This window comes from Eucyclogobius newberryi, unplaced genomic scaffold (assembly GCF_026437365.1).
Source record: "Eucyclogobius newberryi isolate DKJ021-1_F unplaced genomic scaffold, fEucNew1.0.hap1 SCAF_7, whole genome shotgun sequence".
Lineage (NCBI taxonomy): Eukaryota > Metazoa > Chordata > Actinopteri > Gobiiformes > Gobiidae > Eucyclogobius > Eucyclogobius newberryi.
Genome location: NW_027316389.1, coordinates 25,284,132 through 25,301,239, shown reverse-complemented (window position 1 = coordinate 25,301,239; position 17,108 = coordinate 25,284,132). Strand labels below are relative to the sequence as shown.

The 17,108-nt window shown below is 38.3% G+C and overlaps 1 protein-coding gene across 1 annotated transcript; it reads right to left on the bottom strand.

Moving 5' to 3' along the window:
* Positions 1-12,057: 12,057 nt before the first annotated feature.
* On the bottom strand, positions 12,058-16,867 carry LOC140349395 (glucoside xylosyltransferase 1-like). Its single transcript, XM_072435705.1, has 8 exons — positions 16,609-16,867; positions 16,034-16,120; positions 15,443-15,617; positions 15,218-15,349; positions 14,901-15,152; positions 14,592-14,715; positions 14,095-14,267; positions 12,058-12,436 (listed from the first exon to the last, which is right to left on the bottom strand). The coding sequence occupies exons 1-8, from the start codon at positions 16,809-16,811 to the stop codon at positions 12,296-12,298; spliced, it is 1,287 nt and encodes a 428-aa protein (XP_072291806.1). The 5' UTR covers positions 16,812-16,867; the 3' UTR covers positions 12,058-12,295.
* Between the last annotated feature and the right edge of the window lie 241 nt (positions 16,868-17,108).

The window sequence follows — 17,108 nt, the reverse complement described above, 5'->3', positions numbered from 1 at the left end:
AGTCTATCTTTACTATTTCAAAAACATTTAATAGTTTTGTGAATCACTGATTTAAATTTGGTGATGACGTGTCAATAAATCGTTGGTCACTTAAGAGGTGTTTGTATGGTGTTATTTAATCAAAGGAATATTTGGTTTATTTAATTTGATTAAATTAGAATCGCTTATTTCAAGTTCTATCCTCAGAGTAGGAAAAATTATTCAATAACCAATGTCACAAATATCAAATTTCATATTGATTAGTTTGGTAATTGTGGTGTGTGACACAAAAGACGTAGAGTGTGTTTTTGTGACCAGCATATTGCCCTATATCTACGCACATACAACTGAACTCACTGTATGACACACTAAGGGACAGTAAACATTACAGTAATTAACTGGAATGAACTAGAAACAAACCAAAAAATACAAACATTTGCATTTGGCCTTCATTATGCACTTCTATTGGTGCTTTATACCCTCTAGCAGGGCCCCCAAACAGGGGGAGATTGATTAGAAATAAAAAGGGCCCCCCAGGGCTGAAGGGCTCAGAAAGATCAGAACACTTTTCTGCAAATGGCCCAACAGCTATATTTTAGTTTTAGAGTATTCATTACAGCATATGGGGCCCTTATTGTATGCGATATTCCTTCAGTATGTGTGTTTGACATAAAAAATCAGTCAAAATCAATCACCCCTTTCTCATAATGTTCAGTCTGCTCCGTTGCTTCGGCCCCTGAGTCATCGAACCTGATCTAGAGGGAAAGCGAACTGACAGAGGAGAGCGGGATAGACGTGCAGACACAGACAGACAGACAGACAGACAGACACAACACACACAACACACACACACACACACACACACACACACATAGACACACACACACACACACACACACACACACACATAGACAGATCATGGTTTCTGGAGAACAGATATGTGTTCACAATTGCTAGCAGCATCCTCAGAGCTACTATTTTACCAAAAAAACACCTAATATTCATGAAAAAAGATCATACCAGAATCAGAAAAGGGCTTATTGCCATTGCAAGTGAACAAAATTCACAAACTAGGAACTTACTTCAGTGGTGAGGTTAAAAATAGTGCAATAAAGGTGAAGTGTAGTGGATAGTTATTGGATTATATAATTGTGGCAGGTGTTAAGTGGAGGGAGGTTGTGTAGAAGTCGGGAAATACAGTCTTCAGTGCGGAGCCTTGTGTCAAAATTTGGCGTGGAGTTGAAGCCAAGCAATATTATGACCCAAACTTCCCCATAATCCTCGTGCTTGGTCCAGCACAATTTGTTATCATAATCCTCCTCCTCCACCAACACGCAATGAAAACGGCGCAGCATTGACTGTGATACGAAACACTGTCGACTGAGTGACACTTAACCAATGAGAGTACACGTGAGCTGCTGCGATCATTGGCCGAGAATTAGGGAAAAAGTAGGGTCAAATCTGGGATGGATCAACCCAGTGCAGCCAATAAGAGCACTGCTTTTGGCTCTTACTTCCTGGTGGACAAGAAATAAAACAGTTTATTATTAGACGTGGACAGTGTGCAGTGGTCTACTTTTAGTCACAAAATGCTATTTTTATAATAAACTGTTTTGTGAAAACCCCCAAATTCAAACATTTGCAAAAAGAAAAGTCAAGTGCCCAAGATTTAACCCAAAAACAAAAGCAGAACCATAAAAAGCCACTCTAACTTTTAACAACAGACCCTGATGTGATGACATAGACATAACCAATCCTGCTGCTTCACTTTAAAACAGAGCTGCATTTTCTATTGAGTATCTACACGTTGTCACACATGGGCAGAACCAGGAGGGACCCCAGACAACAGAAGAGATAGTGTGTGTTATTCACTGCATAATGGATCTGAATACAGAGAAAACAAGGCTGAGGCATCTCTGCTTTGGGAAGATTCCTCCAGGGGAAACGGCATCTGAATAATAATGTTACAGGCTGACAACGCAGAGGAGATGGGTGGCTTTTGTAAACCAACTCAGTCACAACACAAGATAAACAATGGGGTTTTAACTTTGGGATAACGTTTTTCAGCCACTGGCCCAGATTACATTCCCACATGACACATGCAAGCCAATATATGAGGTATGTGACGAAAACTACCATCTAAGGGGGATAATCAATTTGGGTATTTGGGTAAAGTCAACATGTCATTTTTAAAAAGGAAAATATTGTCATACTGAGATAAATATTGGACTAAGATTAATAGAGCACTGCAGATTGTTCGGTATCCTTATTGACTTCTGGGCCTCAAAACTCCTGCTATGGAAACAATGGTGGCAGGGGAAAAGGCCAAAACAAAGATGTATGACACAAACTGAACCAACAATCAAGGACTGGACCGTTATTATTAAAAAAAATGGAAAAGAAATTACTTAACCTATTTTGAAAATGTACCTTTTTGACAGACTTTGGGCAAAACAGGAATTACTGGACACAATCTGCCTTAATTTATTTAATGTTTTTTATACAAGGGACAAGTTGAAATCGTGAACATTGGGAACGTCTCACTACAACCACACCAACCAAGAAACCCTTGCAGTTACCATCTTATCCATTTGAAATCACTATTTAGTCCTAACTTGTGAAGTGCTGAAATAATTCTCTCACATTAGCCATTCAGGAAGCCATGTTAACACAATAATCATAATTAAATGCATCTCAAAATGTTCATCCAATTAGAATCTTGTTAGAGCCATGAACAGTTCACAGTTAAGCACTAGCTGAAAATGTAGCGGAAAATATAAGCATATGCTAATTTTAATAGGATCAAAAGCCTTTAGATGTGGGTATGACTGTAGTTCTTCATCCTTAAAGGACAGTTTGATGGCATGAAAAGTACATAAATGACTTTGAACAAAATATGCTTTCATTACTTTAAACTCTGATTCCCAAAAGAGATAGAGGGGGAATAAATAACTATAGACAATGATAGGGGGGCCCATTGAACTACACTGCTAATCCCCAAAAAACACACAAAATATCTTATCTTTTCATCTATTATTTATTTCCATTCCATTTCTGACAATGGCAATAAACCTTTTCTGATTCTGATTCTGATTTTTTTTCTGATGTTAACAGCCATTCATTCTGCTCAGAAACGTGGTGTGAAAGATAATTTAATAGATCCCTGTTTGAAATACACAATCAAAGAGCTAGCATTAAACTTCTCAGGTTTGTTTATGTCCCAACAGGAAGAGACATCACGGACTGAGGCAAGGAAATCTGTTTTTTGTTTATTAAATATATATATATATATATATATATATATATATATATATATAATTAACTATAGTTCATTAACTAATTATTGACTATTGACTATAGTAACTATTCATTACTATAGTCAATGAATTTGACATGATAAATAATAAATATCAAACTTAATATAAAAAATATTAGGGTTACGGGGCAATTAAATGGGCAAATAACATGTATTCTGCTTGTAACAGTTCAGAATATATGTCGGTGTAATCCCTCATTCGGGCTCTCAACAGAGTGAAGAGAACCAAGAAGCAGGACAAAAGGGAAACTGAACAGAGAAGGAAGGGTGTCTCTATCCCTTATGTGTCTGGCCTCTCGGAAAAACTGCAGAGAATTTTTAGACAACACGAAGTCCCTGTTTATTTTAAACCAGGAAACACTTTAAGACAAAAACTGGTTCATCCTAAGGACAAGTTGCCGACTCAAAAACAGAGCAATGTAGTTTATTCGATCCAATGCAGTGAAGAAAGCTGTAAAGAACGTTACATTAGGTGAGACTAAACAGCCTCTACACAAGAGGCTTTATCAGCACAGAAGAAATACAAGTTCAGGACCACAGAGCGCCGTGCATCTCCATCTTGAAGCCTCTAATCACTCGTTTGAAGACGGTGAGGTGAAGGTTTTAAGCAGGGAGAAAAGATGGTTTGAAAGAGGAGTCAAGGAAGCTATTTTTGTTAAAAAAGAAAGACCTTCTTTAAACAGAAATGGAGGGCTAAGGTTTAATCTTCCTGTTATTTATAATGGGATTCTGAACCCCTGGAAAGGTAGAGGACATTCAGATGCTAATCAGGTACTCAGGGTGGTTGAGCCAGGGTCTCACAAAGACAAAGAGGATTCTAATAGCCCATTAAGATTCTGAATAGGCTAGCTCGGTAGATACAAGGGGGGAGTTTCTGTTGAAACTAACAACTCTTTCTACTTCAGGAAGGCTCCTCCCAATGGGCGGGTCTTACCACAGAATAGTATAAATATCAGAGTTCTCGATCTAAATTCTTTTATTGACAATGACTCTTGGATGAGAGTCGAAACGTCTATTTTTTTTTAACTGAGTCCAGATGACTACAACTGAAGCTTTTTCTACTATAGTTCAGAATATAAAAATAATCTACAATTGAAATAAAGCTTTAGATGTGCTTTTTTCAAGGGAAACTCAACGCTATTGGCCAGAGATTCAAAGTGTGGATTATATAGCCCATTATGCATCTTTATCTATATCAAAAGTTTAGTTTTGGGCTTTGATAAACCCAAAACCAAACAATGGAACCGAATGAGGGAGAGAGAGTATGATCAGAGTGGGCCTATAATTGTGTTCAAGTGTGTGCTCGCCTCGGGGCAGGGTAACAGAATTTGAGACAAAGGTGTCTTGAACATTGCAGACATCCCAGATTGGAGTCTGGGAACAAAATCTGATCAGGTCCTGGAGGGTATGGGGCCTCTGCTCATAATGTCCTCCTTCTGTGAGCAGCAAAGTGTTCTTACAGGAAGTCAAATGATTTTAGAAGCAGCCTGCTTTTATTCTGTCCATAGATGGACTTGTATCAGTAGGAAAAAGGGAGAGTGTTCTCAAACATTGAGTTGTAAAAGGTTGACAGGATGTGTTGGCTTCATTGGATGTGTGTGTAAGACTGGAGGATTTTAGAGTATCAATGTGTCTGAGAGCCGTGTGTCCGTGTCGCCTCCAGGGTTCACTCAGGGGTCACGCTGGGAGAGACTGCGGCAGCTCGGTCCACACGCTGGGCAGGGCATGGACAGAACAGTATCAGGCTGAAGAAGCACTGGATCAGGTTCGGTGAGCTGCGTTCTCCTTGGCTCTGAGGCGTTCCTCTGATAAAAAGGGCCGTTGCACTTATTCCCCGATGAGGCTGGTCTGAAGAGACTGTCCTGGATCCAAGTTTTGACGACTTGAAAAGTTGCAATAGGGTCCTTTGCTTGAGTTTGCATGATGCAGATTAAATCATGCCTAAAAACAGGCATAAAATTCTTATTTATGGGAGAGAAAAGTTATCTTCCGTGGACGTGTCTTTCTGAAATGTTCTTTGTTCCTTAGGTTAGCTTAGCATTGCTATGCCAGAGATGAGCCTTTCTCTCAAGATCTCTCTCTGACTGACCCTGTGGTGATTGGGTTTTGGTGCCATTGTTCAACCAATCAGCACGCACGCTGAGTCAGAGAAGAAGATCCAGAATAATGCAGCCATTGTTTAGCATTAACATTAGGCCACATCTTTACACAGGTAAAATTATTCACAAGACAAATCATAAAACAGTTGCATGAACATGTAGAACATAATAACATTATGCACAGTAAATGCATCTTGTTGACAAAGTGCAATCAGATGATTCTTTACTAAAACTGTATAGTCTTTTTAGCGTTTTTGTCTTGGAGAGAAAATGGCTCTGAGTTCATTTGAATCCAAAAGCTGTCATTCGATGGAAAAAGTTTATTCCAACTTTAAAAGAGTGAAGCCTATGCTCCGTATGCAGATACTTTATACATCTCCAGTAGCATGGTACAACCGTAGTCACATTCCTGTCACCATGACAACGTTCGGAGGTTGTCTGCGGTTCGCTACAGGAGTGAGGACATTCTGAATCTCTACATTTGTGTCTGCAGCATTAAAACTGATGCTAAGATGGTTTGTTTTGGATGACACTTGTTAGTTTATGACTGGCATTTTGCCAATTTGTACTATTCTTTGGACTTTGATGAGAAGTTTGACAATAAGTGCAGTGTGGAGGATCTGCTGTACACTTTGACCTGAACTGCGACTAACCCAGTTGAAAATAGCTTATGGAGATGGTTAATTTCCATTTCCACTGCCTATGCTCTGCACTGGATTGCCACAATAACAGACAAAGCCCACACAAACACACTTGAAAAACAAGACCAATGTTAGGTTGAGTCCTAAAATAATGTGGTAGCCCAATAGGACTAAGATGAGAATAATTTTGTATCGTTTTTATCTTGCATATTTTCATCCCCATCTTATTTTTTCACCTTCTTCTATAATGGCCCTAATGTCATACCCAGTCACGTCTAAGATGAAGTAATGTGAAGCAGAATCTTCGGCTGTATTTAAAGTGTGTCCATCAAAAGACAATATCATATTTCAATTAAAGAGGAGGTGTAGCCTGTGTGTAGAGCTGTGACTGCAGTGTGCCTCAGGGATCAGACCTCACCGTGTTTCATTATCAGACTCCTGCATGCATGGATTTCCTCTGAAGTCATCCTCCTCAATCAGCCTATCAATATAACACATGTACAGACAGCCTAATCAATAATAAGGACTCAATCAAAACTGGTATTTAAGTCAAACTTAAAATGAGTTAATCATTTCCTGAGTTAATTTGGGTTTAATGCAATCTTTTTAAATTAAAAGTCGACTGCACTGATTCTATCTTCCAATGAATGCCCAGAAGTCTCACGACCCAGCATCAAATTTCACCATAAAACCAAAATGTGAAAGAAAAAGTCAGCGTAGCACAAAGTCTTCAAACTCTCTCTCATATCTCATTACGCAATTACGTGCTCTACTTTTCTGGATATGCATAAGTAATGATAATGACTTACCAGAGCTTTGATGAGGTACCATATCTATGTTTTGGTGGTCAACGTGCCCTTAAAAATAATAAGTGAGACTGAAAAATGGCTCAGTCGAAGCAATTTGTGCTATATTCCTCCGGTGAACCCATTACGCATTTTGCAGCTTGGCCTGGCCCTAAATTGCAATGTTGCTGTAATTTGCCTGATTAATCTATTTCAGTGTTACAAATGCCTGAAAGGAATCGCATGTTAAATTAGCTTGAGATTGGGTCTTTATAATAGGTTTCACATCAGAGGTATAAGTGTAAGTTTTTGCAAGTGTTTCAGCTCATTTACCACTTCAATCACGCAGCAAAGTTCACGCGATGAAATGAGATTGTGTGTAATACGAGTTGGTAAAATAGCCCATTTAACTCCAAGGACTTGTACTTGTACTGCTTTAAATATACTCACGGTGGTTCTGCAGATTTCAGATCAGCTACAGCCACATCTGCAACTCACAAACAGGATGGATTAACAGTGTCACCAAAACTACATTGCTGGTTTTGTTTTCTTTTAATACACAAATTAGCTTCAGTTATATGTAATTAAGGATGATCAAGGAGTTTGAAAATGATCAACGTTTTAAATATTGTTTGCCGTTAGGAATGTTATGGGAGAGATGTGGCGTGAATATGAATGACAAGAACTTCTTTTATCAAGAAATGTTGGTTTGACTCAGGGAGGAGGACACTTTTCGCTCACATTGCCGACTCCAGTCTTTTTAAAAACTTGCAAATCTGCCAAAAATAAAATAATAATAAAGTCCATAAATAATAAAATCATCTCTCTTTTATCTTGAGTAATGTTCTGTGTAGACTCTGGGATTATTCATTAATGTTGTATTTTTGGTAAAAAGCAGTGTTCACTTGTCATCACAACATTCAGCTCAGAATTATGGGGGTTTATAGCTGTTTAATTGTCAGATTGCAGATTTGTTGACCTGATTTATGATTAATATGTAATTACTGGGCCTATCCACGTGAAGGAAAAAAAAACAAAAAAACTGGCACAAATGTCAACGTCTTCTCTATCAGTAGAAATAAACTAAATGAATAAATACATTTTTCACAGAAGCCTCAGAAAATTGTGTCATTATTCAACCCCAAAGGCATGAATGTTGTCAGTTGAAGGAAACCATTAGAATAATATTATAAAGTATAATAAAGTCTGTGGAGCCAATCCCAAACAAATAATGAGTCTTTTTGTTGTGGTTTTGCTGTCCGCCAATGGGTGCTGAACAATGTTGTGTTTTCAGACATAAATGATCATTTCCTTTACCATTACAAAGATTTTTTTTAACCATTCTATCCCTACAAAATATTCTTTAATCGGTAACTGATACTACTGACCTTACCAATCGTTTTGTTGAGAAATCGTTTGTGCTGTGTCTTTGCTGTTGTTTCTTAAGTTATGTGGCAAACTTCCCAAAGTAAAGAAAAAAGTCAGGTTTATTCTATTCTATTACCTCAAAACTGTTTCTATAATTCATAAGAAGTGTCAGATAAACTACCAATTTCTGCTGCTTGTGTCTATGGAACTCATGGTTGATACAAACTAAATATTTGAGCAAAGTGTATTATATCAGACTTTAAGAGAAAACGACGTAGAGCAGAATATTTACTCATACATTTTTCAGTGTTTTGCTTGTAGTTCACGTTTGATCGTCGAGGGCCCGTCACAGTATCCACAGATTGTCCCTTTCCATGTTAAAGATAAATACTCAGGCAAATCCATCATGTCGATGCTTGTCGAACACCACGAAGAAAACAATTAAAAGCCCCACGCACAGGTCGAGATGCTCCAATAGTCAATAAAGACGCGGCTGTGTAGGTGTGTGTGGAGTGGGGATGGTTCATTAGGTAACAGCAGAGACGTACGGCACGGTGGAGGAGAAACAATTACGTGACCTCTTCGGTAAAGGAGGTGGAGGACTCACAAAGGCAAAACAAGAATAAGGCTAATTTGAAAACAGCCACAGAGCAAAGTTTGGTCAAGTGTAATTATGAAGCAATTAAAGAAAGGTAAACAAAATGACAGAGACTGATGGCCACGCAGAGAAAAACCCTTGAAAAGCTCTTCACAGGTTTGTCATTTTGTACTTTGGGGTCTTATACTTTTACAATTACACAAACAGACTTATCTCTACATACCGTTGGTGGTCACAGTTTCTTGACTAAAATCTATTCTTATACACATTCAATTTGTATAGATTTTGACCAGAAGTCTCATTTATAAACGTTCACATGGAATTCTCACCTTCTTCTCCGTCTCTAAAAGCACCAGAAGCACAAAGTTCTGAGTTTCTGGTCCGGCCCACTCATTTATATGTAAACCTGTCTTTTTATTGATCACAAAATTAACATGGGTGATCACATAATGTATTTAACATTTTTGTACTTACGCACGCTTTATAAATTAGACCCTAGAACTTTTAACAACAGCAGTTATTTGATCAGATACAGCATTTTAAAAGCAACTTAATGATGCCAAAAGTAAGACCAATCTAAATCTAAAGACAGATAAATGAACAAAAATCAATGCTATTTCAACAATACATGCAGGATTAGTATACAAGTGCACCAGTGATCAAGACTGTATTGTGAAGTCTCCACACTGCTATATTGACACGTGTGTGGTATTCTGCACTAACACTACTTGGCGTTGAATTGATTAGCAGTGGTAGATCTTTAGCTCAAGGCGCTGCAAGAACGTTCATTCATAAGACAAAGAAAAGGTCAGTGTGGCTTTTTATCAGTGTTAATAAAGAAATATAGATTATTGTGCTGAAGTCTGATTACTTTTGTGCCAGCTGAGGAGATTGACAGATAAAGGACAGTTTGAATGTTAAATATTACTTACTTTTGCTGTATAAAAAGCTTCTGTATTCTGGCACATTTACACGTCAAGGTTATTGCAGATTTTAATGCTGAGCAAAAAAAGACATTACAGCCTGAGTTGATGGGCTATGGATATGTTGGATCACAGATTTGCACATTGCTGCTCTGAGGCTCTGTGACATTTATCAGACTCACCTTCTGTTCTGTGAAGCTAAATTAAAGCACTAATCAAACATGTATAAGACCCAGAAATTGGAAAGAGACAATAAAAAAGTATGCACTGCAAAAACGGATTATGCACTTTCAGAACATTTCAGTAGTTTAGGATTTTATTTTGTTTGTACAATGGACTTTTAATATTTTATTGAATTTCAGGAAAGAATATCTGGGTAAATAGTATAAAAGTATAAGGGTGCAGCAGGTTGGACAAATGTGCTTCATAAATACATTCAGAGTCCAAATCAGACTGGTCATACAGGGAGGCAGCTGGTTAGAAAAGAAGACTCAACATTCAGCTAATGTTCAACAGTAAATTAGATTTATAGTTTTAAGTCTGACAGAGCAGCACGATTCTACTGGTCTCAGCAGAGCAGAGCAGATGTAATATTGATGAAAATGCTCCACTGTAAATGATTTCCTTGTGCAGCAGGAGACAAGCAGCAGATGCACACATGGGCCAAGGAGGTTCTGCTAACTTCCTTTCAATTATACTTGACTTTTTAATCTACCGGATAAAATGAACATGCGTCCAATGTTCCAAGTGGAAATGCTCACAGGAGCGCTCCAATCCCACCGTCGTATACTTAAAAAAGCGCTGCAGAACCTTCGAGGGTAAGCAAACTGTCTCCATGAAGATGTCATTGTTGCACTGAGAAGGTTCCAGGTCATTCAATTATCCATCTTCATGGAGACAAGCAGGTTGTGCTGCTGGGCCAAAGTCAGATCTGTGTAGAGACGAATCCACTCACAGTTTTGAGCAAGAAAAGAAACATTCATATAATGACGCGTACTTGCCCTTATGACGCGGTCTTGCCCCACCGCCCCTCAGTTTGGAGATTGGAGGAAAGGAGATAGTCTGTAATATAGCTAAAAACTGCAGGAATCAATCAAAAAAAACACTCTGGGTACATATATGAAGCACAAATAGCAATGTAAGAAGGTTAAAAGCTCTGAAAAGTCGATTTTGCATGTTATGGGACCTTTAAGGATCCCCACCAGAAAAAAATATTTATTTGATCTATGGGTTTCAGAGTGATACAAATATAACACTTGAAATAGCAAAGAACAATTCAAAATATTTTATCATTCAAATGGACTAAAGTCCACAAAAATTCACCTACAAAGAGGAAGCTGATACCCATTAATACAAATTGAGATCAATTGTGAACGCTTCATTTATTGATTTGGGTATGAGCCATTATGTGCAAACTAAGAGTTTGTTGTATACAACAAAACTCATGAACTTATAAATAAAGATAACAACTCATACACTGGGCTAAGTTTTTACTCAGGGAAAGTACCGGTAATTTTAAATGTGTAACTTGTTTTCCCATCTTTTAACAGAAGTTGTGTGGTGTAGACAGTAACATGAATAATCCATTGGGACAAAGAAAGAGCTTGAGGTAATCGTTTTCAGTCAGGAATTTTCCGATAATGGACATTATTTTAGGAGGCAAACGTGCAACGGTCTTTGAAATGTAATTTTCTTTGACTTTGGCTTGAGCAGAAACTCACATTGCCAATGAATCTGGAGTGTGCATGTCGGTGGTGGGAGGGGCCGATGGCGCAGATGGCAGCCTCGCTTACACCAATCTGCCCCAGGACCACTGAGGCTACAATAGTAGTGTCCCCACCGAGTGTAGAGTGACTGAATAACCCACTTTAAAGCGCTTTATAAATCCGTTATTGATGATTTTTTCCGAGAAAATAAAAATAAAAATAAACTAGCACCAGCTACAGTCAATGGACCTTTACAAACTCAGCTCTCAGTCTCTCATGTGCAGGAAACGATATCATTGCAAACCTAGCATCACAACATTTTCAGTAGGCTTTAAGAATAAAATAATTTATTTTGTTCAACATGGATGTGTTTATATTTGCTAAAACCAAGTATAAAATTATTTCAAATGAGACCTATAAAAAGAGATATCACTGTGCTCTTAAAGTCGAAGTGCAAATGTCATGAAGAGCCAGAAGAGACCCTTATTGTACAACTACAGTGGCATCATTAGAATATACACAGTCTTCCAAAGAGGTACTACTGGACATGTATTTTAAAGCAAATAAAGAAATATTGCAGTTCGGAAATTCATCATACACTGATAAGTACAAAACATATCTTGTTGAAATTATATTAAAACTATCATCTCACTTTTGACAGCAAAAAGTGATTGTCTGGAAGTTCTGAATGGCAGTAATACAGTGTGTTAGTCGGATAGAAACCAATATAAAAAGTCTGTGTTGTGTTCTGTGACACATGTACATTCATTACGCTGTCCTGAACCTGAACAGTAACGCCTTCAGCTGATGCCTCCACAGGAGTGTCTTTAATGGAAGCATGGCTCCCACAGTGGCCTACAGACACTAATCCTAAATAGTATTAGAGATCTGACCCTGTCATACTCTGTTTCAGCCTCTTGGTGAAGAGATGACTGCTGCGCCCACAGTACGTGTTTGTGGTGGATCTCAGAGAAGCTTCTAGTGGCTCCAACAGGAACTTCAAATCTTCACCAAACTGATGCTGTGAAAAGAACATTAGGCTTTAGTTTATCACTGTATTAAAAACAGATGAAACAAACATAGGACTACCAACAAGTATAAGTGTATTTATGTTGTGACTAAACGTTTTTGTGTTTTGTGCAGCATAACATTAATTCAATTCAATTCATTTTTGTAACGGCCAAAATCACAATAGCAGTTTCTTCGATTGTCACATGGGAAGACAATTCACATTTGAACCTCAGCATGCCTCCATCTTTTACAAATGTAAATAATGAATCCTTTTCTTTACAGCTTCTCATTTGACCAGGAACTGGTCCACTTAAAGCTCACTTTTAAACATCTTACAGCAGACAATAAAGCACTATTAACAGCCTCCTATTGATTTTTATGTGGATGCTGCTTATATGCCGAGCACACAGCCATCATCATGTCTCAAACTAACACTAAAATTTTACTACTCTTGTGGGCTGGGCTGGATAATGGTGCTGCCCTTTTTGCACTGTATACTTCATGCTGGCCTCTCTGGGGATTGAACTGTCTATGACGATCTGCAGGGGCATAGTAGAAGTCAGCGTGTTTTGTGAGATAGAATAATAATAATGCCTTACAATATAGACATTGTTCACTCTATAATCTGTGTTCATCTGTAGCCTGTGGTAGTCCCAAGTGTGGCTGACAATCTGCACCATCCCAATCCTTCACATACCACATTCATACATAAAAGTGAGTCAAATGTCTTTCCCAAAGACACAAACTGGGATCAAACCACAGACCTTCAGATTGGAGGGCAAACTTCTTAATGACTGAGCCATTGCCAATGGTCAACATCTGCAAATACTGAGCCTATTGGCATTAAGTTAAATCAAAATGTATTAGAAAATTTGAAAGAAATCTTTGGCACCTAAAGATCTGATTCAGGAGCATAAACACAATCTACAGATACCAGTAATTCAGAAGCAGAATTTTCTAAAAGGTGGTGCTATAATTGTGCCCCAACAGCTCTGTTATTTTATCTGCTCAGCACTCACATTAGAGAGACGGCGCACCTGCTAAAAGCAGGTAGAATCTGTTGGGTGCATGTCTCCTCTTCCTCAGAGACTGATGAAGGCATGAGAGCCCAGTGCCCATAATGGAAGCAGGTCGTTTACCTAATGGCTGGAAACATTGGCTGCACTGATGGCTCGGCTCAGGCCCTGTGGCTTTAATGGATGGACACTGGCTAATGAAGCTTCCCCTGCTTCACCAGTCGGCTGCCCAAGTGTTGACCGCTGCGCTGGAATCAACATGACACCGAAAGCCAGGCAGAGCTCGGACTATTCACGGCCTCCCTGATGACTTACAGGAACCGAACAGTAAAGTACCTTAAGGTGGCTAAAGGGGTAATTTTTAATTGTGTTTAATTATCTTTTTTCTTTTTAAAATCATTTACCTTGAAATTTAAGGGGCCAAATAAGTATCTGTAAAGCCGTATAGATTATTGATTTGAAAGGACAGCGGATATGTCTAAAATGCACTGGTCTGGAGTGGTTATTGATAAAGCAATGACGCTCGACCCAAAATGTCTGATCCATTTACTGAAAAACTGTCCTCATTGGAAAACCTGGTAACTTATTTTCAGTCCACAGTATAATAAAACTAAAGCAGTAGGAGTGTAACATAAATATACTACAGTCATACCTTTTGGATGGCGTTATAAACAGCTCGGAAAGCTGGCTGCTTGTCATCATGGAAGACACCCCTGTTTCCATGGAGAATGAAGACACCTTGATGGTCAGCCGTGTGACAGTTGCTTCCATAAATACAGTGGTCTGGACGGTAGTTCCACTCACAACGGAAAACAAGCAAGCTTTCTGTAAAGATTATGTACATTATTGCATGTGTCTTAGAACTTCAAAACCGATGTGTTTGTAAGAAAATAGTTTTAAGTCGGTTTAACTTTGTACAGGTTTTTACAACAATTTGTGTATGAGTAACTTTTAAACAAAATTGAGGTCATCTTAGAGGAAAAATATACCTAATATATATATATATAAAATGTTTGAATATTTGTGAATATTATAATCATTGTGTCTTTTTATGTGGACCCCAAGAAGACTGATTTGCACTGGTAACTAATGGTGATATGGAAAGACAAGAACAAAATGAAAAGGGTGCATGTTTTCAAGAATTCAAACCTGGATTATGATGAAATATGATATTAAGAAGGTCCTGATCTCCCCAGGTGATATTGAGTTTATACTTTTGAAGAAGGGGCATGAGCATTTCTCCCCATCTTAAAGGAACCGTTGTCATATCGTTCTATGTGAAATCAAAGAAAGCAACATAAAACATGTAAAGTTTAGATAAATCAAATAATACAGGCAACTTGAAAACAAAAGAAAAATAAACTCCTCTAATAGGCCATAATTGTAATGCAACACTTCCCTCCGCTGGTGATAATTGATATAGAAATAAAGACAGCTGCTCTGGACTTTTGTCTTTACCTTGAAGTATTTGGCCCTGATGCGTGTCATGTTCATTAGCATGACCCCTGAGTTGATGCCAGTCCTGCCGTAGTATGGATGCCGGGCGAAGCGGTTGTACCAGCCGATACGGGGCTCCTCATGCTCTGGAGCCATCGCCGCTAACTGGCTAGAGTTAAACTGAGACAGCAACGTCCAGAGTTCCTCCACTGGCTGAAGAAAGAGGATATCTGTGTCTACATAGAGCAGAGAGTCCACGTCCTGCAGAATCAGCTGGACATGCACATGTGGTGAGTTAGTATAAAACAAAGACTAAGCATGGGAATGTTTGGACTTACCGGGAGGAAGAGTCTTTGAGACGAACATGGTTTAAAAAGCTTTTTCCACTCCTTTTCATTTTCTTTTGGGAAAGTGATGGGAAAGATTGTGAAGTTAAATTTTCTCCTAACAACAAGTGGCCAGGAGTTCAGCTTTAAAATACACAAATAATAATCAAGAATAATAATACACATTAAGAATATTTAGTTTAGTTTTCAACAAGTGAGCTCATGCATTGCCCTTACAGCATTTTTGAAGCTGTCTTGTAATGCGTTTTCTGCAAATATATAAAAATGCAAAGGTTTGTTGCTGAAGAGGAGAGCTGACTTTAACATGGTGAGAGTTTCTTCTAGCCTGGGACCACAGGCCACCACAGCCAGGTGACTCCGCACATCAGGAGGTTCTTTAGATGAGCCGTCGCTACAAAAACATGTTCACATAAAATGAAAAGAGAAAAAGAAAGACAAATTGTGCTTCAGCAGTCAACACATTTTATTTGACATTCAACATTCATTCATTTTCTAGCGCTTGTTCCCATTAGGGTACCTGAAATACAACTTATAATAGGATTTAAACTATATACAGCTCCTGTCAGGTTGCAGGTTGGGCCAAATGCAGATAAACAATTTCCCTCACAAGGGACTAATAAAGTATACCAAAACCATAACATTGAAAAATAGTACTTTCAGATTTGCTTTTAAAAATCAAATGTATTACAAATGACTATGGGACATTACTTGCGTCTAATCTCATTATAAACATGTAATAAAGCCACCAATTTAAGAACACAATCCAACTTACATTCCTAAACAAAGATGCACAAAAATCAGTCATACCCGTCAGACGTTTCCATTAAGCAGTTCACTCCACACACATCTGCAGGCAATCTCCAATATGGACTCCAGTCAGATACTGACTTACACCTGACAGGACGAGAACAACTTTCCTGAATTAACCTGCAGTGAGCAAAACTGAACTACTGTCTGGTCAGTTGGGAAAACTATTTAATAAGAATAGAGTTAGTTATTTAATCATAACAAAATTGTACCAAATTAAATGAACAAAAAATGCTTACAACTTTAACATTGAATAGTTGCATGTAAATAAAACCCAACACTTAGTCTGTTACATAATTTTTATTAAATGTTTTGGTTTGATTTGTATTTCAGATCTGTTGAGACCTACAGTCATTCATTCATTTTCTCCTGCTTGTTCCCGTTAGGGGCCGTCACTACACTAGGAGCCAATCCTAGTGTAATGACTTTGGATTAGTTTTTCTTTCTTTATTTGTTTAACTTGTTCATCCCTAGATTGCATCTATTAAAAAAATACAACAGTTGTGATGAATTCTGCTTCTACAACTACTTTCAGTTATACGAATGGAAGTATAGTGACAGATAAATTAGCATACTTCTGCAGTCCTCCATGTGGGCCCCCAGGACCTCGCGTTTTCCTGACTGACAGCCCGGTGTCAGTGCTCCTGTGTCCGGCTTGACTCTGCTCTCTCCATCGGTCTGTTTCCTCCAGGGCAGAGGAGAACCGACTGAACACGTACAACAGTGAAAAGAGCGTCAAGATATTGCATAGAAATAATACATGACGGAAACATCGCATTTTACTCTGCTATTGACGATTTAGCTGTCCATTTCTGTGATGGATTAAAGCTAGCTCTGTGCTGACCGCTGCTAGGGAAGTGTTTACATCGTGTAGCTCCTCCCACTTCCTAGTTGTGTAAAGAGGGACGAATGTGATGGTGTTTTACACACGGTTTTACAGGCCAGTCAAGGATCAGTGCTGCTGTTTTGTACTGAAAGAATGTAGGATGTTTAAGGTGTAGTTAGGTGAAAATCAATAGCCTATACTAGAGTATTTTAGATTTAAAAACTTTATTCAAATGCATTCTTAACACAA